Source organism: Pan paniscus, chromosome X (genome assembly GCF_029289425.2).
Source record: "Pan paniscus chromosome X, NHGRI_mPanPan1-v2.0_pri, whole genome shotgun sequence".
Classification (NCBI taxonomy): Eukaryota; Metazoa; Chordata; class Mammalia; order Primates; family Hominidae; genus Pan; species Pan paniscus.
This window is the reverse complement of record NC_073272.2, coordinates 15,693,898-15,720,954: the sequence shown is the minus strand read 5'-3', so window position 1 is coordinate 15,720,954 and position 27,057 is coordinate 15,693,898. Positions and strand designations below refer to the sequence as shown.

Sequence of the window (27,057 nt, the reverse complement as noted above, 5' to 3'; positions counted from 1 at the left end):
AACGTAGTGAAACCCCGTCTCTACTAAAAATACAAAAAATTAGCCAGGTGTGGTGGTGTGTGCCTGTAATCCCAGCTACTTGGGAGGCTGAGGCAGGAGAATCACGTGAACCCAGGAGGCGGAGGTTGCAGTGAGCTGAGACTGTGCCATTACACTCCAGCCCAGGCAACAGTGCGAGACTACGTCTCAAAAAAAAAAAAAAGATTGGAACAGACAAAATGCATCCTTATGGTTTATAATTATTTTGTACTCCTAGATGAGGTATCGAAGTTCTGCTAAACCTCAATTTTTTGTGTGTGTTTTGTTTTTTAGAGACAGGGTCTCGCTCTGTCGCCCAGGCTCAAGTACAATGACACCATCATAACTCACTGCAGCCTCTGCCTCCCGGGCTCAAGCGTTCCTCTTACCTCAGCCTCCCAAGTAGCTAGGACTACAGCAGTGCACCACCATGCCTGGCTAAGTTTTTTGTTTTTGCAGAGACAGGGTATCACCACATTGCCCAGGCTGTTCTTGAACTCTTGGGCTCAAGTGATCCTCCCGCCTCAGCCTCTCAAAGTGTTGGGATTACAGGCATGAGCCACTGCATCTGGCCCCTCAATCAAATTTTAAAAATTAGTTGGAAATATGATTTTATTGATAGTTTAAAATCAAATTATTAGAAGACTGTATCTACTGTGGAGTAAGGTATGCCTGTGTTTTCCTCATTATAAAAGTAATTCTTGCTCATTATAGAAGTCCGGGAAAACACAACAAGGTATACAAATAAAACTAACAATTCTATTAATCTCACATCCCAGAGACAAACCCTGTTAATATTTTGGTAGAAGTGAATATATGGATATATTAGTTAGGGTTGGGTCGCTGTTATAACAAATAACTCCCAAAATACATAATGGCTTAAACATAATAGCAGTTTATTTCTGGGTCACAAACATGTCCAAGTCAGTTACAAATTGTCAGTGTGTGGAGGAGGACGGAGGCAAAGTCATTCAGTGACCTAGGCTGATAAGACAATTTCAACTTCAACCCGTGGCTTCCAAAAGCACCCTAGGGGTCAACGTCTCATTCCTGCTGGGAGAAGAGGAAGGCATGTAGAAGCGATATGTTTAAGGTTTTAGGGATAAGCCCGGAAGTGGTGGACCTCACTTCTGACCTCTTTGGCTATAACTCAATCAGGTAGCCCCATTTAACTGTTAAGGAGTTAAGGGGAAATGGAGTCTGGCCGTGTGGCCAGATAGAAAAAAATGTTGAAAAAGTAATAGTCTCTACCATAGTGTATTTTCTTTGTGTTTTTCAATACACACACACAGACACACACACACGTACACACGTATACACTAACATGACTAGGATTATGTTGTATATTCAGCTTTTTATTTGGCTTTTAAAACATCTCTGAGCATTTTTCTACATAATTCTTTGCAAACAAGGCTACATGATATCCGATCATACAGATCAGGGTTTCTCAACCTCGGCACTATTGACATCTGGGGCCAGATCATTCTTTGTTGGGGGGAGGGGAGCTGTCCTCTGCACTGTAGGACATTGAGCTGCATCCCTGACCCTTACCCACTGGATGCCAGTAAGCCCCCCACCCTATCCCCAGTTGTGACAACCAAAACTCTCTCCAGACACTGCTAAATGTCTCCTGGGGGCGAAATTGCTCCCAGTCAAGAACCCCTGAACTAGGTCGACAATCATTTATATAACTAATTCCCTTCTGTTGAGCAACTGTTGCTTTTTTTGTTTTGTTTTGTTGTTTTTTTGCTATTACATCTCACTCTACAATAAACCTCCTTTCACATTAATTTTGATCAAAACAGTTGTTATTTACTTAGGAGAGAGTCCCAGAAGAGGGATTATTAGGTCAGAGGCTGTGAATATTTTTAATTCTCTTGGTAGTACAGCCAAATGGCTTTCCAGAAAGGCTAGACCAATTGACTCACCCACCTGCAGGTGTAGTCTTGCTTTAATTTTTAAAGATTTCAGTTACTTGAGAAAAATGGTTTATTATTTTAAGATAGCATTTCTTTGAATAATAGTGAAATGAAATATACTTACTAGCCATCATCTGCATCATCTATAGCAGCCTTCACTAATTTCCCAAATGCTATTTTTTTTTCTTAAGGGTTTTAGGGACAATTGCTTGTTGAAATCAATCCATGATACTCACAAAGTGAGGAAAATTTTCTGTTAAAATGTGGCTTTCCCCTGATTGTATACACAATTGTTAGAACTCAGTTTTTATCACAGCATCCATTGTGGCTAGCTCCAATATTTAGACAGCTGTTCTTTCTTTGGGGAAAAAAAAAGACAAAAACAACAACAACAACAACAAAAAAAAAAACCTAAGACTTCTAGGGAATGACAGAAAGTAGACCAAGGAGTTTACTTTCATCTCAGTACATAAAACCTTAGAGTTCCTCGTTCCAGAGAGGCTCATTAAGGTCATGTCTTGCCAAAGTACTATTTCAGATGGTCATGCCTGAGTTCCCTTCTGTTGTTTTCAGGGTCTCCTAGGAAACCCTCAAGATGTAGGAACCGACCAAACTCACCCTTCCCTCAACTAGGACTTAGCATGAATTCCTCATTGCTCTCACCCAGTCCACCTTTGTTTTCCTCTCCCTTACAGGCAGCCTCTGTTATTGTTGGATTCCTACATACACTTGCACTCAGGAATGGCGCAAATGGATTACTTCCTCTTAACAGGAGGACAACAAGTTATACCTATGAGCTCCCTGTTGTTTTATGACTGCATGAAGATTGGTTAGAAATTACTATTCCCGTGGGATTGTGAAAATGAGCCACTGATCCGCCTAGCACAAATCTCTGTCCTTTCATGTAAAATATTATTAGGCTTTCTAGAGCTCTGCCTTGATAAAATCTTTCCTAATCCAATAAATTTCAATAGATGAAATGTTTGCCTCCTCCATCCTTTCTCAGTCCTAAAGCCTCTCTTTTGGCTTAAATGTCCCTTAAGTGTACTATCTATTGTCACTGTTTATGTAACCCTCTGTTCAAATAACATGATGTATTTTCAGAACAATAAAAGAACACAACAAAAAATATCAGGGGGGAACATCAGGCTCAGAAATGTCACAGAGAGCGTTAGTCCTACAAAAACTGCAAGGGTCTCATGACTCTTCTAATACCTTTGGAGACAGGAAAATTCTTCTCTAAGGAGACAGAAGGAATTTAAGCCCTGGACACTGTTAAACCATTTAATTCACTTAAAGGCTCAAGCGCGAGGCCTGAGCAGCGGGAGAAATGGTTGACTGGAGCTAGCCTGCAAAGTCTCCAAGAGCCTTCCAGGGGTGGACTTCCAGGAATCAAGAGGGGTGATAACGGACACCAGCAAATCTGGCACCACTCTAGATTGGAGGGTGCTACCTGTGTCTTTCTAAGTCATTAGCCACCGACAAGTTACTTATGTCAATGTTTCGCAACCTTGGATGCACATTGGAATCACCTGGGGAGCTTTTAAAGAACGGATGCCTGGGTCCCACCCGCAGAGGCCATGATGAAATCCGGTTTCCAGAAGCTCCCCAGCTGATTTCTCCTCTGCAGCCAGGGTTGAGACCACTGAATTAAGTAACGACTCGTATCTGAACAAAAGGAACTGAGACTGTGGATTGAGGCAACGCTAAGTACTAAGTGCCCTTGGTCCAGTGTCCCGGGCCTCAGTTTCTTTATCTATACAACGGGTGTGGCTAAGACCTCAAAGCCCCCCGCTCCCCCCAACCTCCCCAGGCCATAATAGTTTTCATCTGGGACGCGGATCGCCGCCTCCGCGATCCTAGAAGCCCACTCCCCTCTCTACCCATCCCCCTCGCTGGCTTTTCCGGTTCCCGCGCCCCTCGGCGCTCGCCCGGGGGTCCCAGAGGAAGCCGCGAGCTTTGCCTGCAGACTCCGCGCGCCCGCTGCCCCCAATCGGGCCCTAGCTCCGGGCGCACAAAGCCCCCGGCGCTGACGTCAGGGCCCCTCTCCGCGCGGCCGGCCCCCAGTGCAGGCGGAGCCGCGCCGCGCTCCCACCCCGGCCGGGAGCTAGGAGCCAGCGGCCAGCCCCGCGCAGCGCAGCGCAGCCCGCAGGAGCCCGGTCAGCGCACGTGCCCGCGAGACCTGCAAACTTGTGCCACCGGCTCTGCCCGTCCCCGGGGAGCCCGAACGCCCGCAGCCCTCACCCCTCCCGCCAGTCTCCAGCCATGGGTAAGCGAGCGCGCTGGCTGCGCGCCACGGCCACGGTCTCGCGCCCCCGCCCCGGGAGGGCGCGCCCTTCCGAGGGTCCCGCCCCTCCCCCGCTCAGGTGGCGCCTCCTCGGCCACCTCTGCGACGAAGCCGGGACGCTGGAGGTGGGAGGGGCGCGGCGCAGGTGTCCGGAACGCCCAGGTGCGCTTCCCTGTTGTATCCTGTGGGGGGGTGGTCCCCGCTCCGGCTGCGGCCAGGCTGCACCCTCGCACGTGCGGCTCGCGGGAGCCTAAGAGCTGGGTACCCGGGAGGGGTTGCAGAGAGAACAGACGGCGCGTCCCGGGCTAGTGCTTTATTTTAAGGGGCCAGTAGAGAGTCGCTTCTTGCCTGTTTCCCGGGACGCTCTCCCTGTCGCCCGAGCTCCCAGTCCAGTCCTGCCCCGCCCCGCCCCGGTTCTGTTCTCCTTAAGCCCGCGCGAAACAAACACCCGGTTCCCCAAGCCTGGGGTCTTCCGGGAGCTCATTTCGAAACCATGACCCTTGAAACCAGGAAAGTGACAGGAGAGAGGGACAGCATGGGACGGAGGCTGAGTCTCTCCTCTTTGTCCCTTGTTCCAACTATCAAAATGCGGCCCGGGTGCAGGTGGAGACGGTGTGCTGAGCGGGTTCCAATGCAACGGGGGAACGACTAGCAACGGCAAAAGGCTCAGCTCCGGAGGGTTAAAATCTGAAATCTCCAACCTGGCCCGAGGCTGGTGTAAGGCGGCTGTAGGATTCTTTTTGTCACTTCCTAACACCCTGAAATGCCGCCGTCAGCAACATGTCTTTAAGTGGGGACTCTGTATTGGGAGGAAAACTCGTAAAGAGTGCTGTGGAAATCAGCCTCATTCCGCAGCACTCCTGAAAACGTGTGACAGCTGTGCTTGGGAAAGGGTTTTTCTCCTCCTGCTCCGTTATCTTTCTCTAGTGACAGACTCCAGCCACAAGCCACAAAGACTGTGAAGAGCATTCCTAACGAGGACGTCAGTGGGTTTAACCATTGCGAGTTAATGGTGAGGGCTTGGGAATTGCTTGCCCGCTCCTCCGCTTCCCCTAATCATTTATCCCCCTCTTTCACATTATCTCTGCTATTAATTGTGTGTGGGGGGGCGATAATTTTGTACTGATTAAAATTTTGGTGAGGAGTAAAGGGGGCACTTTTTTGCATTTCAAAGGAAGCTCAAATAATTTTCTAGTTTACATTTTTAAAAAATTTACTAGGTGATCAAAATATGAAAGGAGATAAGGCCCACCAAATCCAACAGGAAAATTTCTTTCTAAAAAGGCAAGAACTAGCATAAGATCCTTCTAGAAAGGGCAGAATCGAGTGGCCTGTAACTCAGGTTCCTACTTCTCTTAATGTCCCCCATGTGAGCAGTCAAACCATTCAACCTCCGTTTTAAATGAGGCTCATACACAAAATGAGGCTCAGAGGATGACTGCTACTCAGCCTGTGATCACTTTGGTGATAATTGCCACCAAAGATGTTACAGTTACGAACAAGTGTGGTATTGAGGAAAGCATCAACTACTTTTTCTGAAATCGTTATTTTAATTTAACGCTAGGCGTTTGGATTTGTACGTGGAATTATCACACGGGGACCTTCTCCAGAATAGCTTTCACAATACTTTGGACTGATTTAGGGGTAGGGTGGGCTTCATTTTTAAACAGGTGTGGAGTTGGGTGCAGTTCTCATGAAGCAAAGGCCCGAGCCAGAGACCTGTTCTTAAGGAAGTACTTTGTGTTTTGGACAATTGTTGGCTCCACATTTCAATTGCCAATTTATGTTAATTTGTGCATACTTCACTGGTTCTGGCAGTATCCTTGGTTTTGGTTTTAGTTTTTACATTAAAAAGAAAGTTCCCTTCATGTAAAAAAGGAAACATACTGATTTCCTTTGGTAGACTCTTAGTAAATACACCACAGGGCCATGAACTGGTTTTATTTTTCCAGATGTATTTAATTACCGTACATCCTCTTATGAATGTTTTAATTGAAATGATTTAACGTTGGGAAAATTCTGACCATTGGCCCATTAAGTCGGGACTTTGGTTCTTAATACAATTAGTTCCTTAACCAGGATCAGTTAATTTACTGGTAAAATAAATGAGGTTTGTAGAAATAAAAGTCCCTTCAGACTCAAATTTTAAGGTATTTGCAATCTTTAACCTAAAAATAAAATAATGAGTAGTGGTGATATGTATAATTTCACTTTTCATTACATCTTGAAAGAAAACATGTGTTTTTCATTGTTAAGCCAGTTTTTTTATAGCCTTAAGATGTAATTCACATATCATACAATTCACACGTTTAAGTATACAAGTCAGTGGTCTTCAGTATATTCAGATTTGTGCAGCCATCACTACTATCTAATGTTAGAACATTGTCATCAACCCCAAAAAGAAATCTTGTACCCATTTAGCAGTCACTCCTCATTCTCTTCTCCCCCCAGCCCCTGGCAACCACTAACCTACTTTCTGTGTCTATGGATTTGCCTCTTCTGGAGGGTTCAGGTAAATGGAATGAGCCAATTGATGTTTGAAGTGTATTTGACTGTTCAGTAACTTTGGTTGTTTTGCACAATGAGATGTTGCTGTATTGTGTATGCAGTACACTACCTAAATGAGTGTGTTGAAACTAATTATTTCTCTGGCTGAAGGGTTCCATGTTTGGCTGCACATATTGTGAAGGTGAGTGAGAGTGCACACACACAGCACACAGACACACACACCCTTCAGTGTTAACTCTGGTTTTATCTGATAGGAACTTGCATTGCCCAACAGAATTTTGATTCTGTTACCTTGTTCATAGGCCTGAAGGCATAGCAATTAAGTGAATTCCATGTAATAACCTCTTATAAGGCATTTGTGGAATATCCAAGCTGCTTTAATATGGCTTATGTATCCAGAGAGAAATGCGGATTTTGTTTCTTTGCCTGTAATTTTTTAATTTTTATTTATTTATCTTTTGGAGACAGGGTCTCACTCTGTCCGTGCTGTACTGCAGTGGCCTGATGTAATAACTCACTGTGGCCTGGAACTCCTGGGCTGAAGCAGTCGTCCCACCTCAGCCTCCCAAGTAGCTGGGGCTACAGGCATGTGTCACCATGCCCGATTAAGCTTTACAGTTTTTTTTTTTTGTAGAGATAGGGTATTTCTATGGTGCCCAAACTGGTCTCAAACTCCTGGCCTCAAGTGATCCTCCCTCCTCTGCTTCCCAAAGTGCTGGGATTACAGGCGTGAGCCACTGTGAGTGGCCAATTGCCTATCATTTTAAATGGAAACTGTATACGAAATGATCAGATACAACAAAATATTGAAATAATTGTTTCAACCCATTTTGTGGTAAGGAAGTTTTTATAAGGATTATGTATTTAAATGTCAATAATTTCACTAAATAGCATTATAAAAAATTTTGGTCTAGAGCAGTTCTTTTTAATATGTGTACAGATCATCTAGCTATCTTGTTAAAAAAGCAGTGTCTGATTCAGTGGGCCTGGGTGGGGCCTGAGTTTCTGCATTTGTAACAAGCTCCCAGTGGGTGCTCATGCTTCTGGTTCCTGGAGCCAGGAAGCAAAGAAGGCTGTTAAGCAGAGAGGCCCTGGTGCCTGCCCCAGCTTGCCCACTAGTTTGCTGTGTGATCGTGGGTAAATCATTTTCTCTTCATAATTTTAGTTGACTATAAAATAAAAGAATTTGATGAAATTATTTCTTTGGGTCTTTACAGGTCAACCAATATGTAATTTAGAAAAAAAGAAATGAGAGAGTAATGTTATGCTTGAAAACCACGAGAAAACAGCTCCCTGATGGTCTAAACACTACTTGAATGCATGAAGCCAGCATCAGAAGTGTCACCTGTAGTTGGGTTAAATGCTGGCATCTTCGATGTGCATGCTTCCAGTATGATTGGCTCTTCTCCAAGGGAACTGGTGGAGGAAGCTATAATGTTCTCCTTCTTTAACACTTCCACCTTTGGCTTCTCCTGACCTCTTCTCCTTAAATCCCTTTCTTCCACGACATCCAGGCTCAAGCCACCCTCAGAGGCTGCACTCAGAAAGAAGCACGCTGAAGACCCATACATGCAATGCTTGGTTCTGGAAGCTTGCTCAGGAATTCAGATGCAGTGGGAGACAAAAAGGAATGGAATCCTGCTGAATAACTGGGCAGGAAGTGATCCCAGAATATGCTAGCTTCCCTCCCTCTGAGTCTAAAGATCTAGTAAGGAACCCACCCTTGGATCTTGGAGAGAGCTCCCTTTTAATATTGGGACACAAACCGACATTTTGAGTAAACCTCATAGTCGAATACCACGGAGTACTGTTTGTGACAAACAGGAAGTCATTAATTCTTTATTATATTTTTGCTCTACCGAAAGCTGTTGACCAAACCACCTGGCTTCTCCGAGAAAACCCTTATCTGCTACATCCAGGACCAAGCAGCTGGATGGTTTATTGAAAATGCCAAAGGGATGAATCATAAAACGTGCCACATATGTAGCCTAAACATTTTGTTTAACTTTAAACATTAATTTGCTGATATTTTATTGTAGAGTCAAGGCCTTTGCTTTGAGTGCAAGGACCTGATTGGAGTTCCTAGAAGTCTTTCTTACATTAAATCACAGCCAAAATTCATTGGCTTCTGATTTTCAGCTTCACATTCTTACATTAAAGTAGAATGAAAACCTAAAGGCATTGGGAACCAATCTCTGGGCAGAATCCCTTTATATCACCTACCCCACTCCCCTTAAACCTTTAAATTTGCCCGTACTTACTTTTGCAACTATTTTCTCAAGTGACTCATTTTTGTTAAGACTCTCCAAAGTAATCAACCTGGTTTTCAAAGAAAGGAAAAAACTCTCTCTTTTGGCACTCCTATTTTATTAGTTTATGTAATATCAAATTAAGTTTCATAATTCTAGTAACAAGTACAACTGGCATAAACAGGTTTGGGAACAAACACCACTGACTCTTCTTAAGTACACTACTTGGGGGAGAAGCAGTACATAGATATATTGCAAAAGAGCCTACAACCCAAGTTCTGGACAATGATCAGTATGGTTTAGAAAAAGAATGGAGGATATGGGGTAAATGGGTGGGGTCCTTTAGGTAAACATTGGTAAGAGAGCATCTGGTATATTTTGAGCCATCATCATCCATTTAATAATTTTAACATGATGGCTGGCTTGTTAGTGTTTTTCATATGCTTCTTTCTGTTCAAATACCAAATTTGTCAAGAGCAGAAATCGTTTTATTCATTGTTATACCCCGATGTTCATTGGAATGATTGGGATATTATAGGTGTTCCACAAACATTTGTTTAAAAATGAGGATTCATATGCATTTTATTAAGGTCTGTCAACATTAAAATTATAGATTTCAAGGTATTTAAATTAACATTGATGTACTGCAAACTCTGGTAAACTATGCTAAATTAAATAGGGTAAATTACGTAAATTATTGTTCTTTAATAATAATACTTTTATCACAGAATAACAATTTCAGAGCTTGAAGTTGCTTTAGAAGTAATTTGATTGCTGCCAGGCATACAGACACAAAAACAATTGAAAGAGCAGTTTGGATGTTCTTTCATTAGCTTTTTTTTTGCCTTGAGCTTTTTTTCTTCTGCTGCTATAAAATACTTTTCTTTCTCTGGTGAAAAGTACTTCCGTCTCATCAGGTTTTTGAAGTTCTGGAAAGATTGGGGTTGAAGGCTTTGTTTCCGTGAAACTCATTATTGCCCTGAGGATTAAAAGGCAATGGCAGCTTTGTGTTTCCATCCTCACCATGTGTATTAGGGTTAAACGAGTACCTACCACAATATCATGCAACTAGCATGTGCCAGTCTCTAAGCCTTTGAATTCCTGTCACATGTCCATCACCATGGGGCTCTCAGGGGAGTATTGGACAGCTGCTCACTCAGCAAGCATTCACAGAGTCCTGTTCAGATCAGCCAAGTACTGTGCTAAGTCTTGAAGCAAAAAATAAACAAGACTCTGTTCTCAAATAACCACAGTCATTTCTGAAAGGCAGATAAACAACTATAATAAAAGTACAAGATCCTGTAGGAAAAAGAATATCTGTCTGAGGAAAAAAGTGGGGAGGTGGTATTTCAAAGAGGTATTCCCTAGGGAGGCAGTTACTTTAAATCTGAGAGTCTTCAAGCATGAGCAGGAAGATAGGGGTCAGGGTGTCCAGGTGTCTGGGAGAGGATGGTCCAGGCCCTGGATACAAATGTGTAAAAGCAGGAGCCGTGGCAGAGGCTGCTGTGTGGGTATGTTGAGTTGGGAATGGCCTCAATGTGGGGGAGTGGGGAGAGCTGAGGCCAGATTGTAAAGTACCAGGAAATAACTTGGTCATTACCCTGTTGGTCACAGAGAATCAGGAAGGGATTTTAAGCAGGCACATGGCAGCTGGAGGGAAATGACAGTCTCCCCAAGGGGATAAAAGAAACCCACTGAGAGAATCATTTGTGTCTAACTATAAAATTCCAGATAAAAGTTTAGAAGTTCTGATAAAGGTAAAACTTTGTGGCTTATATGAAGTTTCCAGTGGTGACTTAGATTTGAGGAGTGTTGAGAAGGGTGGAAGGGATTAGGATAACCCATGAAAGAGAGGTAGGAGTGAGCAAGGTTTGTTGGGGTAATTCTTAAGAAACTGACCTGGCCATAGCAGAGAGTAGGTATGGGAGAGAGTAGGAAATACGATTTGGTCAGGGAACTGAAAGCCAGATGGGAGTAATGAATTTTAGTTGATTACAAATGGACACATATAAATGAATCTTACAAAAATGTTTTTTTGTAAGTCCATTGTTTCATCCCTCTTGAGAAGGAAGGGAAGTATTAGCTTTCTGGGATGGAAAGATATTGGGGTGATCTTTGGCGTGACTACAGAGGGGTTGAGGATTGGAACAGAACCAACTTCCATGTCTATTTATTTACTCGATTATTAATTTTATTTATTTATTTTTCTTTTTTTCTTTTTTCTTTTTTTTTGAGAAGGAGTCTCGCTCTGTAGCCCAGGCTGGAGTGCAGTGGTGCGATCTCGGCTCACTGCAAGCTCTGCCTCCTGGGTTCACGCCATTCTCTCGCCTCAGCCTCCAGAGTAGCTGGGACTACAGGCGCCCACCACCACGCCCTGCTAATTTTTTGTATTTTTAGTAGAGATGGGGTTTCACCATGTTAGCCTGACCTTGTGATCCGCCCGCCTTGGCCTCCCAAAGTGCTGGGATTACAGGCGTGATGGATTATTAATTTTAAAAGTGGGATTTGTTGTTGTTGTTGTTTTGTTTTTGTTTTTTTGAGACAGTCTAGTTCTGTCACCCAGGCTGAAGTGCAGTGGTGTGATCTCAGCTCACTGCAACCTCAGCCTCTTGGGTCCAAGCGATTCTCCTGTCTCAGCCTCCAAAGTAACTGGGATTACAGGTATGCACCACCATGCCTGGCTAATTTTTTGTATTTTTAGTAGATACAGATTTCACTATGTTGGCCAGGCTGGTCTTGAGCTACTGACCTCAGGTGATCTGCCCGCCTCAGCCTCCCAAAGTGCTGGGATTAAAGGTGTGAGCCACTGTGCCCAGCCATTTTTTTTTTCTTAAATATTTGCAAGAATTTACCAGTGAAGCCAGTTGGGTCTGGAGTTTTCTTTGTAGAAATGTTTAAGTTATGAAGTGTATTTCTTTAGCAGAGGAATATTCAGACTTTCTCTTTGTTTCAATTTTGGTAAATTGTGGCTTTCAAGGGCTTTGTCCATTTTATCTAAGTTATTTGTTGGCATAAAGTTGTTCATAATATTTTGTATTATCTGTTTAATCCTGTTATCTATAGTATCTGTAGTGATGTTCCCTTGTTCGTTTCTTTTTTTTTTTTTTGAGACAGAGTCTCGCTCTGTTGCCCAGGCTGGAGTGCAGTGGCATGATCTCGGCTTGCTGCAAGCTTCACCTCCCGGGTTCACGCCATTCTCCTGCCTCAGTCTCTCGAGTAGCTGGGACTACAGGTGCCCACCACCACGCCTGGCTAATTTTTTGTATTTTTAGTAGAGACGGGGTTTCACCGTGTTAGCCAGGGTGGTCTCGATCTCCTGACCTCGTGATCCGCCCGCCTCGGCCTCCCAAAGTGCTGGGATTATAGGTGTGAGCCACTGTGCCCAGCCTCCCTTGTTCATTTCTAGTGATGTAGGTAATTGGTATTCTCATTATTTTTCTTGATCAATATTTCTAAAATTTATTTTAATAGCTTGATACTTACATGTAATAATTATATCTGATAGGTAAGTTGACCACTTAATGAAAAAGGAGTACATTTTCTAGTAATCAAAAATAGAATTTAAGTATCTAAAAGTAAGAATTGCTTACTTGGTTAGAAAAAAATAAAATCTGCCAAAAGAAAAAGTATTTAAACCTGATCTTTGGAATTTTACTCTTAATGGCTGTATATAATTCAGTATATTTGAACTTGGTATAACAAGATCTATTATAAACAATCTTGAGTTAGAGTAGATCTTGAGTTGAGCTTAGTATTTGCTTGGGTATTTATTTGTTTAGTTTTTGTAGGACTGTTAAATTCTATTTTCTTCTTTGGACCAACTGGAGATAGATACTAAAATAAAAGAAGTCTTTTTTTCTTCCTTTCTAAGTATAGTTTTAGAGCAGGGTTTCTCAACCTCAGCACTATTGACATTTTGGGCTGGATGATTCTTTGTTGGGGGAGTATGAGGGCTGTCCTGCGCATTGTAGAGTGTTTTGCAGCATCTGTGTTCTCTACATACTACATGTTGTAACAGTCCTCTAGTTGTAACAACCAAAAATGTCTCCAGACATTGCCAGATAACCCAGGGAGGGAGGAGGGGAGCACCATATTGATAACCACTACTTAAAGGGTAAGAGGGATTGAAAACCTTTTGTTTCTCACAATATCATAAAATCTGAGTAGTAGCATTGTTGAGAACTTGGTTGAGCACATCTGCAGAATGGGAGGATTTCTTGTCTAAAAGGTTTTTCCTTCCAAAAGGAATGCTTGTTTTTTTTTTAGTTGAAGGAAGTTTTTTTTTTTTTTTAATCTTTTTCTTACGTCATCAGAGAATCTGGAGATATAATGAGGAGCTTTGCAGACCACCTAAGTCATTCTTCCTTGGAGTAAAATGGTGCCTAAACCATCTCGATAATGAGGCCAACCTCCTGGGGAAATAGTGTGCCTGGCTTTCCTTGGTAACTTCTAATGATTAGTGCACCTTATCTCTGAAAGGACTGAATCTGTGAAGATCCTTTTGCTTACTAAAATAGTTTTCATCATCTTTTGTTCTCATTAAGTGGAAAGACATGAAGGATCTAGTCACATCCTTAGTTACCTTGATGGCCTTTCCAAATTTAGAATTCATCTTCTTAGCTGTAATCAAATCTAACCAGATTAAGCCCTTAAGGCAACCTTCCTGCACGTTCCGTCCTTAGTCATGTCTTCATTATGTTTGTTCATGTGTTTGAGAGATGCAGGAGTTGGAAGAGAAAGGACTGATTTCCCCCTTGTTTAGAGATCCGTTTTCTATAGCCATTGATCTCTGCCATTCCTACATCCCAGCCCCCACAACCTAGACTCCTCCCTGCAAATGGAGACTATAAGTCAATGTTTTCTGAGACATCTGACCATACTTGCAAAATAGTTCCAGCGCAAAAAGAACAAGAACATTGGAAGCGAGGGTCAGAAGGAGCCTAGAAAACCTGCTATATTGTATGTGCATTGGGTCACTGTTTTAGATTTAGAAATGTTTCACAATGTCTTCCTGAAAAGAATGTTTAAATGGTGGATTTTAAGATGGGTGCTTAAATTCAGGCATCTGTTCCTTCACACAATGGGCAAAGAATGGAAATGTAATTAGCAATGTAAGTCAAGCTCTTAAGATAATGTGATTTGATGCAGTACTTTATATTTTCCTTTTTGTTTTCTCATTTGGCATATTCTGACAGTTTCCATGGTAATTAAAAAGAATTTGGGACCTTAAAGGGATGAATTTCCATCCTATGAATTCTTACCATTTTGCAAAGCCACTGTACCGGTTTACTAAAAACTGTTTTGAGCTCTATTATATGATGTCACAAATATTTTTAGATGTTTTGTAAGAGGCACAAATATCGTAAACTCATTAAAAATTGTTATTGAAGTATAATATGTGTACACGAAAAGTGGGCAAATCATAAGTGTACAGCTTAATAAGTTTTTATAAATGTAACCAGCAGTTATAGATTAATAAGCAGAATATTACCAGCCCCTTAGAAGCCTCCTCAGGCTGCCTTACAGATATACCTGATCAAGGCTAATCACCCCTAATTTCTGTCAGCAGAGCTTTGCACTTTATATAAATGGAATAATACAGTATGAGCTCTTGTGACTGGTGTGGCTTGCCCAACATTTGATAACATTATTTTGAAACAGGAGGATGTTTTCTGTCTGGAAAAGAGATCTGCTTCTAAATCATTATGGTTAAAAGCATTTATTAAATGCTTTCGTGTGTAGAACCGTACTAGGAAGTACACATATCATTGGTTCCTACCCTCTATTTTAAGTGGAAAGCATTGACACAGCAGCTGTGAGAAGGACTTTGAAAATCCTTGATGAAAGATGAGATAGATACATGAAAACATGTATACAGCTGGAGAGATTACAAAAATAAAGTGTCCCCATTATCCGCTTCAGAAATGGAAAGTACATTTTGAGGAGTTGTGAATGAAGACAAAGCTGTAAGTGTTGCATACCTATTCAGGATTTGATCAACGTGAATGCTTGCTAACTTCAGGACTTAAGGATGTAATAGATGTTGAGGCCTGCCTCCTCCCAATTAGTTTCCTGTAGAAGGTGAAATTTTAGGAATTGTTTGAATTAGCAGTAGTTAGTGAATCTTTGGCTAGTGGATATTCCAAATGGAGTAGAGGTGTGGACAAAGGCCCAAAGGCCTGGGATGATTTTTGGTTCTCATCCTGAAAATGGAACTACATAGGAAATTGTGGTTTGCCAGTTGACTTTTCTTCTCGTTTGTTTGGACTTAGACAATAATACTTTGCCTATGTTCCTTCAGTGAGGAACTTTGTCATCTTCTTAACCAGAGTAAATGATGCAGTCAGCAAAATGAATGCTTTGTCACCACACTGAACTAGCTTTAAATCGTATGGTGTTACCACTGCTTCTCAAGTGGTGGTATCAATTTATACTCTCACCAAGAGTGAATGAACATTCCAGCTTCTCTGTATCTTTACCAGCATTTGCTATTGTCACATTGTTTATTTTTTCAAATATCTGATAGGTGTGAAGTGGTATTTCATTGTTTTTTTTTTTTTATGTTGAATTTCTCTAGAGAGGTTGAAAGTTTTGTGTAGGTTATTGGTCATTTGGGTTTTCTCTTCCATTTAGATCCTTATTTGTATTTGTCTTGATTTGTAGTAGTTCTTTATGCCTTCTGTATACTAATCCTTAGTTAAAATGTGTTTTCAATATCATCTTCCTCTCTATGGCTTATCTTTTAACTTTGTTGAATACATCTTTTGTTGTACTAAATCTTTTTTGTTGTAATAAAGTCCTAATTATCAATCTTTTCCTTTAATTTTTTATGACTTGTGCTTTTTATCTTTGCCTTGTTTTAAAATTGTTTCTATCCCCAAAGTCATGAAAATGTTCTTCTAATCCTCAGTATTTTCTAAAAGAAAGTTTTTCTAAAATCACGCTTTTCACTTTTCAGCCTTTATTCCATTGGGATTCTATTTTTTGGTATAGTTTTAGATAGAAAGCTATTTTTAAATTTGTTTATTTCCTATACAGAAATACCATGCACTTAATAATTCACTCTTTCCTCCCGATAATATCTATATCTGTACTTCCTTACTATATGTGTGAGTACATCTATGGACTTCATTCTGTTCCTTGATCTGTTTTGGCATCTCTGTGCTACTATTACACTGTCTTCATTACTATAGATTTAGAGTAAGCCTGGCTATTTCTTAGGAGAAATTTTCCCTTTTTGCTCTTATTTAAAAGTGACCTATTCTTGATCCTCTGCTTTTTTTTTTTTTTTTTTTTTTTTTTTTTTTGAGATGGAGTCTCGCTCTGTGTCACCCAGGCTGGAGTGCAGTGGCGCAATCTGGGCTCACTGCAAGCTCCGCCTCCTGGGTTCACGCCATTGTCCTGCTTCAGCCTCCCGAGTAGCTGGGACTACAGGCGCCCACCACTACGCCCGGCTAATTTTTTGTATTTTTTTTTTTTAGTAGAGACGGGGTTTCACCGCGTTAGCCAGGATGGTCTCGATCTCCTGACCTCGTGCTCTGCCTGCCTCGGCCTCCCAAAGTGCGATCCTTTGCTTTTGGAATCAGCGTTTTATGCTCCACAAACATACCTGTCAGGATTTTGAGTGGGGTTGCAGTGAACTTATAGAATAATTTTTTTTTTTTTTGAGATGGAGTCTCGCTCTGTTGCCCAGGCTGGAGTGCCGTGGCGCGATCTCGGGTCGCTGCAAACTCCGCCTCCTGGGTTCACGCCATTCTCCTGCCTCAGCCTCCTGAGTAGCTGGGACTACAGGCGCCCGCCACCATGCCTGGCTAATGTTTTTGTATTTTTAGTAGAGATGGGGTTTCGCCATGTTAGCCAGGATGATCTCGATCTCCTGACCTTGTGATCCACCTGCCTCGGTCTCCCAAAGTGCTGGGATTAGAGGTGTGAGCCACGGCGCCTGGCCAGAATAATTTCATGATAGTCAATGTATTTACTGTATTAAGTCTTTCATTTGTGTATATGGTATATCTCTTCATACATTTAGATTTTCCTTTGTACCCCAAGATGTTTTTGCATACCTTTAAAAATTTTATTTCAAGGTCCCTCATAGTTTTTGTGGCATTTTTTAAAGGTAAAATGTAAGGTAATCCCAGTGCTTTGGGAGGCCAAGGCAGGAGGATCACTTGGGGCCAGGAGTTTGAGCAACATAGCGAGACCCCATCTCTACCAAAAAAAAAAAAAAAAAAAAAAAAAAGCCAGACATGGTGGCGCCTGCCTGTAGTTCCAGCTACTTGGGAAACAGAGGTGGGAGGATTGCTTGAGCTGAGGATTTTGAGGTTACAGTGAACTATGAATTGCACTCCAGCCTGGGTGACAGAATGACACTCTGTTTCTAAAAAATAAAAAAGTAAAGCAATTAGGGTTAAATCTAATTCCATGCAATGCCATGGTTCCCTTCCATAGACCTGTGACTTCTGAAAGTCCAGCTGGATGGACAAACTTGTTCAGATTAGCATAGAAACTGTGAAGGGAAGCTGATTCTGAGTTATCACATACCAGCCTGGTCATAAGAGCTGTATATGGTAACTCTGTGACTATGTCCCAGAACCTGCTGAGTAGCAAACGTATGGGATGCATCATGGGCTAGATCCTTTGAATAGAATTTCATCTCTTCCTGGAAGAGAACAGAATCCATCATCACTGAGGGAAAACTCAGTTTCTAAGCTGAGTTTTAGCTGCTTGCTTGTGCTATATTTTCCAACTAGTAGTATTTTCATGAAAGATATTGATTTCATTGTCATATTGATGCAGAATGAGAAGTCAAATCAGTTCTTCTACTAATTCAAGAATAAAATCTGTTTGCCAATGGAAGACAAAGCTAGTGGGTAACATACCACAATTAATTTTGCTTACCTGATATTTTCTCCAAGAGCAGGGAGCCCATGAGTCCTGGGAGTCACATGTTGAATGTTAAAACTTCCAAACAGTGATAGAGTTCACAATTTAGCTAAGAAGGGACCTCATCAAAGTCCACAGGAGTCCTGAAGATGGGATCCTGTTTTTAGATATTTATGCAGAATACAAGAAAAGAGGAAATAGAGTTTGAGTTAGATATTGGAATATCCTTCCATTGAAGGTGGTTGTGGCCGGGCATGGAGGCTCATTCCTGATCCCAGCACTTCGAGAGGCCGAGGTGGGAGGGTCGCTTGAGCCTAGCAGTTTGAGACCAGCCTAGGAAACATGATGAGGCCCTGTTTCTATTAAACTAAATTTTAAAAATTAGCCTGGCCGGTGATACGCACCTTTAGTCCCAGTTACTCAGGAGGCTGAGGTGAGAGGATTGCTTGAGCCTAGTAGATCAAGGCTGCAGTGAGCCATGATTGCGCCACTGCACTCCAGCCTGGGCGACAGAGTGAGACCTTGTCTCAAAAAAGAATAAAAATAAAAAATAAAGGATCGATTTTATCCATTCACCAAATACTTATTAGACTGAGTGCTAAGCTTGTAATAGAAGGATGGTTAAGTCATGATTTTCACACCCGGTAAGTGATTTGGTCCCATGCAGGTGAATTAAGGTTATATGCAGATGAGTCTGCTGTGTAGCAATTGTACTCTGTGTTGGCTAGTGATGACGTGTAACAGTTTCTGCCCTCAAGGCACTCTGCCTTCATTGAGGATAGTTAACAAGGTAACACCTGTCATGATCCCATGTGGAAAACGTTACGGATAAAACAGGTGGAAGACCCACAGTGCCACTCAGTGGAGGTAAAATGCCCGGGAGGAGCCTTGGAGGGTGAACTAAAGTGAAATGAGATATTTTTACTTAAACCAACCTTCACCATATCATAACATAAGAAAATAAAAAAGAAAATAAAAATCCTTAATATGTTAAAATGCAGATTTCTTCTATAAGAAAAATATGACTCGATGTGCACCATTACAGAGACCAAGTTTACATTCAAGATGCAAATTCTTGGTTGAAAGAAAGAAAAAAGGCCAGTTTTTATTATCTTAGAGCAATACAGCTAAAGTAACCCAGGAAAGATTTAATTGGAGCTCTTCTGTTCAAACATTACTTCCATGTTTGGAGATGTTATTCATGATAATGAAATTTCCTTGGTCGATTCAAGATTACCTAGTTTCCCTAAGACATTTAATGGAAAACTTCTCCTGGCAGATTTTACATAGCTGCTCACCCTGCGAAGAAGGGGCCAGCACTTGGGCTGTAGCAAGAGCTTGATTTATTCCGGAAAGCAGTTTATTCAGCTGTCAAATGAGATTATATGTGTGGCTGTTAGCCATCACTTCACAGAAATATTCTTATTCCTCAACAAGGCCTCAAACTTTTGTTTATTTAAGGGCAACAAAAATCACAAATGTAGATTCTCCTAAAACATCTCTTTGGAAATGTGATTTTTCACAGGGTGCTGCCATTCCCTGTCTGCTGATGATGGCTACAACCAAACTGGACTGCCAGACATTTTCTACATGTCACCTGCTGTCCCTGGGCAGCAGTATCCCCCACTAGCCAGCACACTTAGGTATGCTTAGGTTTTTTTTTTTTTTTTCTGAGACGGAGTTTCACTCTTGTTGTCCAAGCTGGAGTGCAATGGCGTGATCTCAGCTTATTGCAACCTCTGCGTCCTGGGTTCAAGCTATTCTCCTGCCTCAGCCTCCCAAGTAGCTAAGATTACAGGTGCGCACCACCACACCAGGCTAATTTCTTGTATTTTTAGTAGAAATGGGTTTCACCATGTTAGCCAGGCTGGTCTCAAACTCCTGACCTCAGGTGATTTGCCCGCCTCGACCTCCCAAAGTGCTGGGATTACAGGCGTGAGCCACCGCACCCGGCCAGGTACACTTAGGTTTGTGTAATCCTGAAAGGCCTCAGGCATAAAAATCCCTTTTTAAAATTAACTTCTTTTGTCATATGTTTCTGTCTTGGGGGTGGTCTCTCAATGTAGAAACTCTAGAATTTAAAATTGAAGTCTAAATTTGGATGTGAAAGTGAAGTTTATTTTTTATCTTATTTTAGCATTTAGGGATTTGAGTAAAAGTGGTGGTATTTCTACTCTGTGATTCAATTGCAGTTTCCTCAGCCCAACATGACAAGTGACATAGCATTAAAAAGAAAAACTCATATGTGAAGTAGCTGTGACGTAGAGTGGGCTGTTGATTCAAAAGGTCGACCTGGTTGGAGGCTTGAAGGCGTTGGGCTTTCCGCCTGGCAGTCTCTCCCTCGTGTACCTACAGGTAATGTTTGGAAAGTCAAGGACTGGGGAGAAATTGAGACTTCAGATTCCTTAAGAAGCAAAGGCGAGGTTCTTTTTGTCTCAAGAAGAGTTTGTCAGTTAGACTCATGGTTCTCAACTAGGGTGGATTCTGTCCCCCTCAAGGGACAGTTGGCAATGTCTGGAGACCTTGTTGGTTGTTACAGATTCGGGGGATGGGGAGGTGCTCCTGGCATCTAGTGGGTGGAGGCCAGGGTTGCTGCTAACCGTCCTATAGTGCACAGGACAGCCTCTCCTCAACAAAGAGTTATCAGGCCCCAAATGTCAAGAGTGCTGAGGTTAAGAAACACTAAGGCAGACTGAGTTTTGAAGTGAGGTAGAAAGTGGGACTCTACTCCAGAGACAGGCTCAGATGCTGGACCAAATTGAGGACTAGGTAAAACAGGGCCAGGGTGGAAGCAGCTTTCTGTAAGACATGCCCACTAGTGTGCCATGTCAGCTTACCATTGCCATGGCAACACCTGGGCATTACCTCCCCTTTACATGGCAATGACCTGATGACCTAAAAGGTACTACCCCTTCCCTAGAAATTTCTGCATGTAATACCCCTTAACCTCCATATTATTAAAAGTGGGTATAGGCCAGGCACGGTGGCTCACGCCTGTAGTCCCAGCACTTTGGGAGGCCGAGGCAGGTGGATCACGAGGTCAGGAGTTTGAGACCAGCGTGACCAACATGGCGAAACCCCGTCTCTACTAAAAATACAAAAATTAGTTGGGCATGGTGGCACACGCCTGTAATCCCAGCTACTTAGGAGGCTGAGGCAGGAGAACTGCTGCTTGAACTCGCGAGGCGGAGGTTGCAGTGAGCTGAGATTGCGCCACGGCACTCCAGCCTGGGTGACAGAGTAAGACTCTGTCTAAAAAAAAAAAAAAAAAGGGGGGGGGTTATAAATGTGATTGCAAAACTGCTCTGAGCTGCTACTCTCTGGCTATGGGGTAGCCTTGCTCTACAGGAGCAGTCACAGAGCTGTAACATCTCCTCTTCAATAAAGCTGTTTTTTCCTCTACCTCTGGCTAGCCCTTGAAATCTTCCCTGGGCAAAGCCAAGAACCCCTGTGGGCTAAGCCCCACTCTTCTACTAAAGTAGTGTAAGACCATCATTGCAAACCTTTAAAACATATAACCTGTAAGAAGGTTTGGGATTTGGGCTGGAATAGGGCAAAAAATTCTAGACAGCAAATAAAGAGACCCAGGTATAGATAGGAGTTGCCCAGTTCAGGAGGTACTTTCTGAAGGGCATCTTTCAGGACAAATCTTTTCCTGATGCAGACAGACGTAGTACTGGTTTTCATTCATTACTATTGCTGATGTGGGCCTACTTGTGTAAGTCAGTTGATATTCATTAAACTCTTACAAGGCATTCTTTATGATAATGAAACATAAATGATGATAGCATATATGATATAAAACTGAATTGTAATTAGCTTTGGAAAATAGTACTTGGAAGTTTCTATTTAAGCCTCTTTCTAGCAAACTCTCAAATATTCATGTAACAAAAGAAGACAGCATAAAACATTGAAGTGAACTGTTTTTTTCATTTACCCATTAATTTCTTTTTCTTTTTTTTTTTTTTTTTTTGAGGCGGAATCTCACTCTATCACCCAGGCTGGAGTATAGTAGCGCGATCTCGGCTCACTGCAAGCTCTGCCTCCCGGGTTCACACCATTCTCCTGCCTCAGCCTCCCGAGTAGCTGGGACTACAGGCGCCCGCCACCACGCCCGGCTAATTTTTTGTATTTTTAGTAGAGATGGAGTTTCACCGTGTTAGCCAGGATGGTCTCTATCTCCTGACCTTGTGATCTGCCCTCCTCAGCCTCCCAAAGTGCTGGGATTACAGGCGTGAGCCACTGCACCCGGCCTTACCCATTAATTTCAAGCAATAGGTTTAATCTTTTTATTTTCTTCTAAGAGCTGCTAATGAATAGTACAATGGCTGGTTTACGTATCGTGTTTCCCTGGCTTTCCCAATCCTTGGTGAAGATGTTAGGTTCAGATTATGAAATAGACAATATTTGACCCTTTGTGGTATACAAATATAGCATTTTCATGTGGTTCTAATAGAAGAAGGTAGTGATCTAAATACAACCCCACCACCCCTACCAGGGCCGTTTCCAGCCTGATACTGAAGTAGGACAAATAAATTGCCTATTTTTCTTTCTTTTTTTTTCTTTCTTTCTTTTTTTTTTTTTTTTTTTTGAGACAGAGTCTTACTCTGTTGCCCAGGCTGGAGTGCAGTGGCCCAATCTTGGCTCACTGCAACCTCCGCCTCCTGAGTTCAAGTGATTCTCCTGCCTTAGCCTCCCAAGTAGCTAGCTGGGATTATAGGTGCGTGCCACCACGCCTGGCTAGTTTTGTATTTTTAGTAGAGATGGGGTTTCACCATGTTGGCCGGGCTGGTCTCGAACTCCTGAACTCAAGTGGTCCACCTGCCTCGGCCTCCCAAAGTGCTGGGATTACAGGCTTGAGCACCTGCGCCTGGCCTCTTTTTCTTCTGAAACTTTGCAGATGTAGCTATAGTCTCATTCTGACCAGTCTTCAAAGGACTCTGGCTTTAGACCTGGGGTTTCTCTCTGAAATACTTAAGAGCCAGAGGATGCTGTCCTTCAACAGCTCCTTTGGAGAAGCAAAGACTCATCCCCCAGTTTCTCTCCTCTGTAAGTATTGATTTCTGTGTGTTCTCTTTTCTGCAGGCGTATGGTATTCCTGTTTGGGTAATTGTTAAGGATGACATGGGAGAAATTCTCGGTTATGTTCAGTCTGTCATTCAATTTATATTTCATAAATGCTTCTCAGTAACTAAATATAGGTGTATAAAATTGATTGTAATAGATATTTGCAGGAAAGTTTTCACCCATATATTTAGTTGAAGTCAGTAAAAATGTCATTTTCAGATAATTATTCAATGTCAGGTGCTTATGTTTATACAGTTTACTTATTCCTAAATATATTTGGATCTCTATCTTACTATAAATTTTCAGTTGGTGCATCTTTAACATCTTTGTGAGAAAAATTCAATATAATCTCACATACTACAGGTTGTTTGAAAGTCTTATTTTTTCATTGTTTATGTAAAACTGTTAAACATTCATGAACATTATTTAAAATAAAAATGTTGGTCTTTGAGGATGAAATTAAGAATGTAGAAATGCATACCTTGGTTTCCCAGAATTGAGTTCATCCTAATATGAAACAGCAAGAAATCAGAACCCTGTTTATTATAGTATTATCTTTGTATTTGAAAGCAGGTGTGTGTTCTTGAAAATATTAAACGAAAGTCATAGAGCTACATATTGGCCAGTCAGGAAACTCTCTTCTTCTTACCTTCCATCCCACCTCCAGACTGTTTGCCTAATCCCGCTTTGTGATGTCTGTTGTGCTGGTATAACGATATTTGAACTCTCTGATGAAAACTTTGGCCGCAATTGACCCTTTCCTAAAGTTGAAGAGATTTCTCCAAATAAGGAAATGAAGGGAGTTAAGAGGGTAAGTCATACAGTTTGGATGTGTATCCCCGCCCAAATCTCATATGGAAATGTAATCCCCAGCATTGGCAATGCTGCCTGGTGGAAGGATTGTGGGAGTGGATTTGTCATGAATGGTTTAGCACCATCTGCCTTGGTACTGTCCTCCTGATAGTTCTCATGAGCTCTGATCTTTTAAAAGTGTTTGGCACCTCCCCGCTCTCTCTCTTGGTCTTGCTCTGGCCATGTTAGGTGCCTGCTTCCCCTTTGTCTTCTGCCGTGATTGTAAGTTTCCCGAGGCCTCCCCAGAAGCCAAGCAGATGCCAGCATCATGCTTTCTGTACAGCCTGCAGAACCATGAGCCAGTTAAACTTTTTAAAATAAATTACCCAATCTCGGGTGTTTTCTTTACAGCAGTGTGAGAATGGGCTAATACAATAAGTGAGAAAGAAAGGAAAATTTGCCCAACTATATATCATCTTTCCCAGGTAATTGGGAGTTTTCTGTGCTTTCATTCCCATGAGGAAATGTCTCTATACATGCTACAGAAAAGATCTACTCTTTTGTGATTGTCATAGTCAGCTACAGTGATGCCTCGGGAAAAATAAGACTGCCACAGCTGAAGCCCAAGCTCTTAATGACCAAGGTAGTTATTTGCTGTGATGTTGCTGCTTTTGTTGATACCATCAAAGGCATTATTTGAGGCATAGCTTGCTTTCCTAGCCAGCTTCCCAACTTTCGTTGTGCACGTTCATTGCCCAAGTGCAATTGCAAGTGCAGGGGCTACAGTGATGAATAAGACAGTCCTTGTCCTTGAGGAAGAGCCCACAGTCTGGTGGGCAGAAAAATTATAAGGGTTATAAGCAAAACAATAGCAATTTTTATTGTGTTCAAAAACGCACTTTCTTCTGGTGACAGGATAGTCCTAATACTGGTCTACATTTCTACCACATATGAATATGTAACATGCATTTCTCTTTTCTTTTACATAGTAGCTGGCTATCTTAATGACTGTATTAACAATTTTCAGATTTTAGTTATATCTAAATGTCGCTACTTTTGCAAGTGAACATCCTGCTGAAACGTATTCAGTTGGGAAGAATCTGGCCTTTTTGAAAGGGCATTTTCTGAATGTAGCAAATTACCACTGATAGTTTAATGCAATTAGGAAAATGGAAGTGAATGGCAATGAAACTGATTAAAACCATGAGTTGTGTCACAGAATAAACCATAAATGATATGAGTAACTATAATGCCATAATAAGACACTGTCATTACTTGGTACTTCCTTCTTCAGAAGCCTGGTAACAGCATCACAGGAGCCTGAAAATGGATTAAGTCATTGTTTGAATGTGGACATATTCTAGTCTCACATATTTTAGTCTCAGATACGATGCTTCATTTAATTATGTCTATAAATTTATTACCTACAGACATTATCTTTAGGGTCAAGGAGACAAGGTATATGTTATTGTTCCCATGGTAACTTTGTACTTAAAATGGCAGGCTGCGCTTACTTCATTTAAAAATATCTACAGTTTGATTGCTGTAAAAACCTGTGTTCATAATTTGCTCACGTCCAGTGACTCACTCCTCATTTAACTGGCATTTCAGCAAATGGCTTGATCACATAAATTGTTTGGAGAACTAACAGAAGGTTATTGCTCTAGGGCACTAAAGATATTTTAGATTTCTATCATTTAAGATTTTGAATTTTAAAAAATAGTTTACATGTGTTTTTGCCAAGTTAAGAGTGAAACAACCTTAGTGGAATGTTTCTTTTCTTTTTGAGACAGGATCTCACCCTGTTGCCCAGGCTGGAGTGCAGTAGCAGTGATTATGGCTCATTGCAACCTCGGCCTCCTGCGCTCAAGCGATTCCCCCACCTCAGCCTCCCAAGTAGCTGGAACCACAGTTGTGCACCACCACATCTGGCTAATTTTTGTGTTTTTTGTAGAGATGGGGTTTTGCCATGTTGTCCAGGCTGATCTCGAACTCCTGAGCTCAAGCTGTCTGCCTGCCTCAGCCTCCTAAAGTGCTGGGATTACAGGCATGAGCCACTGGACCTGGCCTCATGTTTGTTGATAATTCATGGGCACAGTGATGAATTGTACTTTGGTATGATATGGGGCATATTAAGCTAGCAGAAGTTATGAGGCAGATGTGCCTACTGGCTTTTCACTTGAATTTATAACAGTGGACTTGAAAGTTTCGATCTATTTGTATCTCTCCTCTGCTGTCACAGAAGTCCCATTTTAGCCAACCTGCTGCCTTATTTTTTAAGATGGAGCCTCCTTATACACACACACACACACACACACACACACACACACACACACATTAATAAACTAATACATGTTCTTTTCAAACAAACTTAAACAGTGCAGACATGCTGCATTAGTTTCCATCCAATAGCTTGGCGTGGGTGCCTGGGAACAGCTCTACCTCAGGAGGAAGGTGCTGGGCTTTGTGGCTGCCCTTAACCACTGAGAGTCTTTATACGTGACTATTTTGCAGATGACTGGGGTTTCCAACGCACTTCAAATTTGAGACAAGCAGGGAATAACAATTTATGTAGATATATCTGAGCCTGAATTGCATTGTGTATCCCCATTGGTGACTCCAAAGTCTCCTACTTTGGAGACGTGAGCAATGACAATTCTGTGTTGGTTTTTTCTTTCTGTTTAGATATCCATTCCAAAAACTTGGGGACAGTGTAGGAAGAGAACTGCTTCCACTGTGAGCTTCTCTTTTATCCATCTCTGCCTTTATGGCACTCTTTCATTGGCAGAGTGTGTGTGTATTTCTGTGTTGGCATCTTTTTTTGATGGCTCAGACAACCTCCCTTGGTCTCTGAGAAAATAAAATTATAGCTCTAGCCTCATGAGGCAGGCCCAGAGACTGCTGCCTCAGGCGCCCTTCCTGCTGTATACCTCCTGAGGTTGGATACAGCAGCTGAAAATCCGGCCGAGCCTTTCAGAGCCTCTTAGGGGATGTTTAAGTGGCAGATGCACTTAATTATTAGACATGTTCCAAATGCAGGAGAATGAGCTTTGAGAGAGTTTTGAATTTGGGACAAAAGGATGCTTTTTATGAATCAACTTGATTTTCACAGAAATCAGAATGTGTATATCAGTCAAGAAATGAAGGGATATATACACACACATATACGTAATACATATATACATGTACATACATACCTATTATAAAATGGCAGATATGCAGGCAGACATGCATATACAAGTATGTGGTGTGTATATAACAACCATTTTACACATATATACATATTATATGCACATACACATGATACATATATACGCGCAAAAAAATTTACTGA

At 41.8% G+C, this 27,057-nt stretch overlaps 1 protein-coding gene across 3 annotated transcripts in view; it reads left to right on the top strand.

The window, feature by feature from the left end:
* Positions 1-3,879: 3,879 nt before the first annotated feature.
* Positions 3,880-27,057, top strand: part of GPM6B (glycoprotein M6B) — a 166,858-nt gene continuing 143,680 nt past the window's right edge. Inside the window, exon 1 of one of the 3 annotated variants that reach the window (XM_034950003.2) lies at positions 3,880-4,206. In XM_034950003.2, coding sequence (XP_034805894.1) covers positions 4,203-4,206 — 4 coding nt within the window. In that variant the 5' untranslated portion in view covers positions 3,880-4,202. The remainder of the gene's footprint in view (positions 4,207-27,057) is intronic. The other 2 variants (XM_034950002.2, XM_034950004.4) reach the window with 2 other exon arrangements.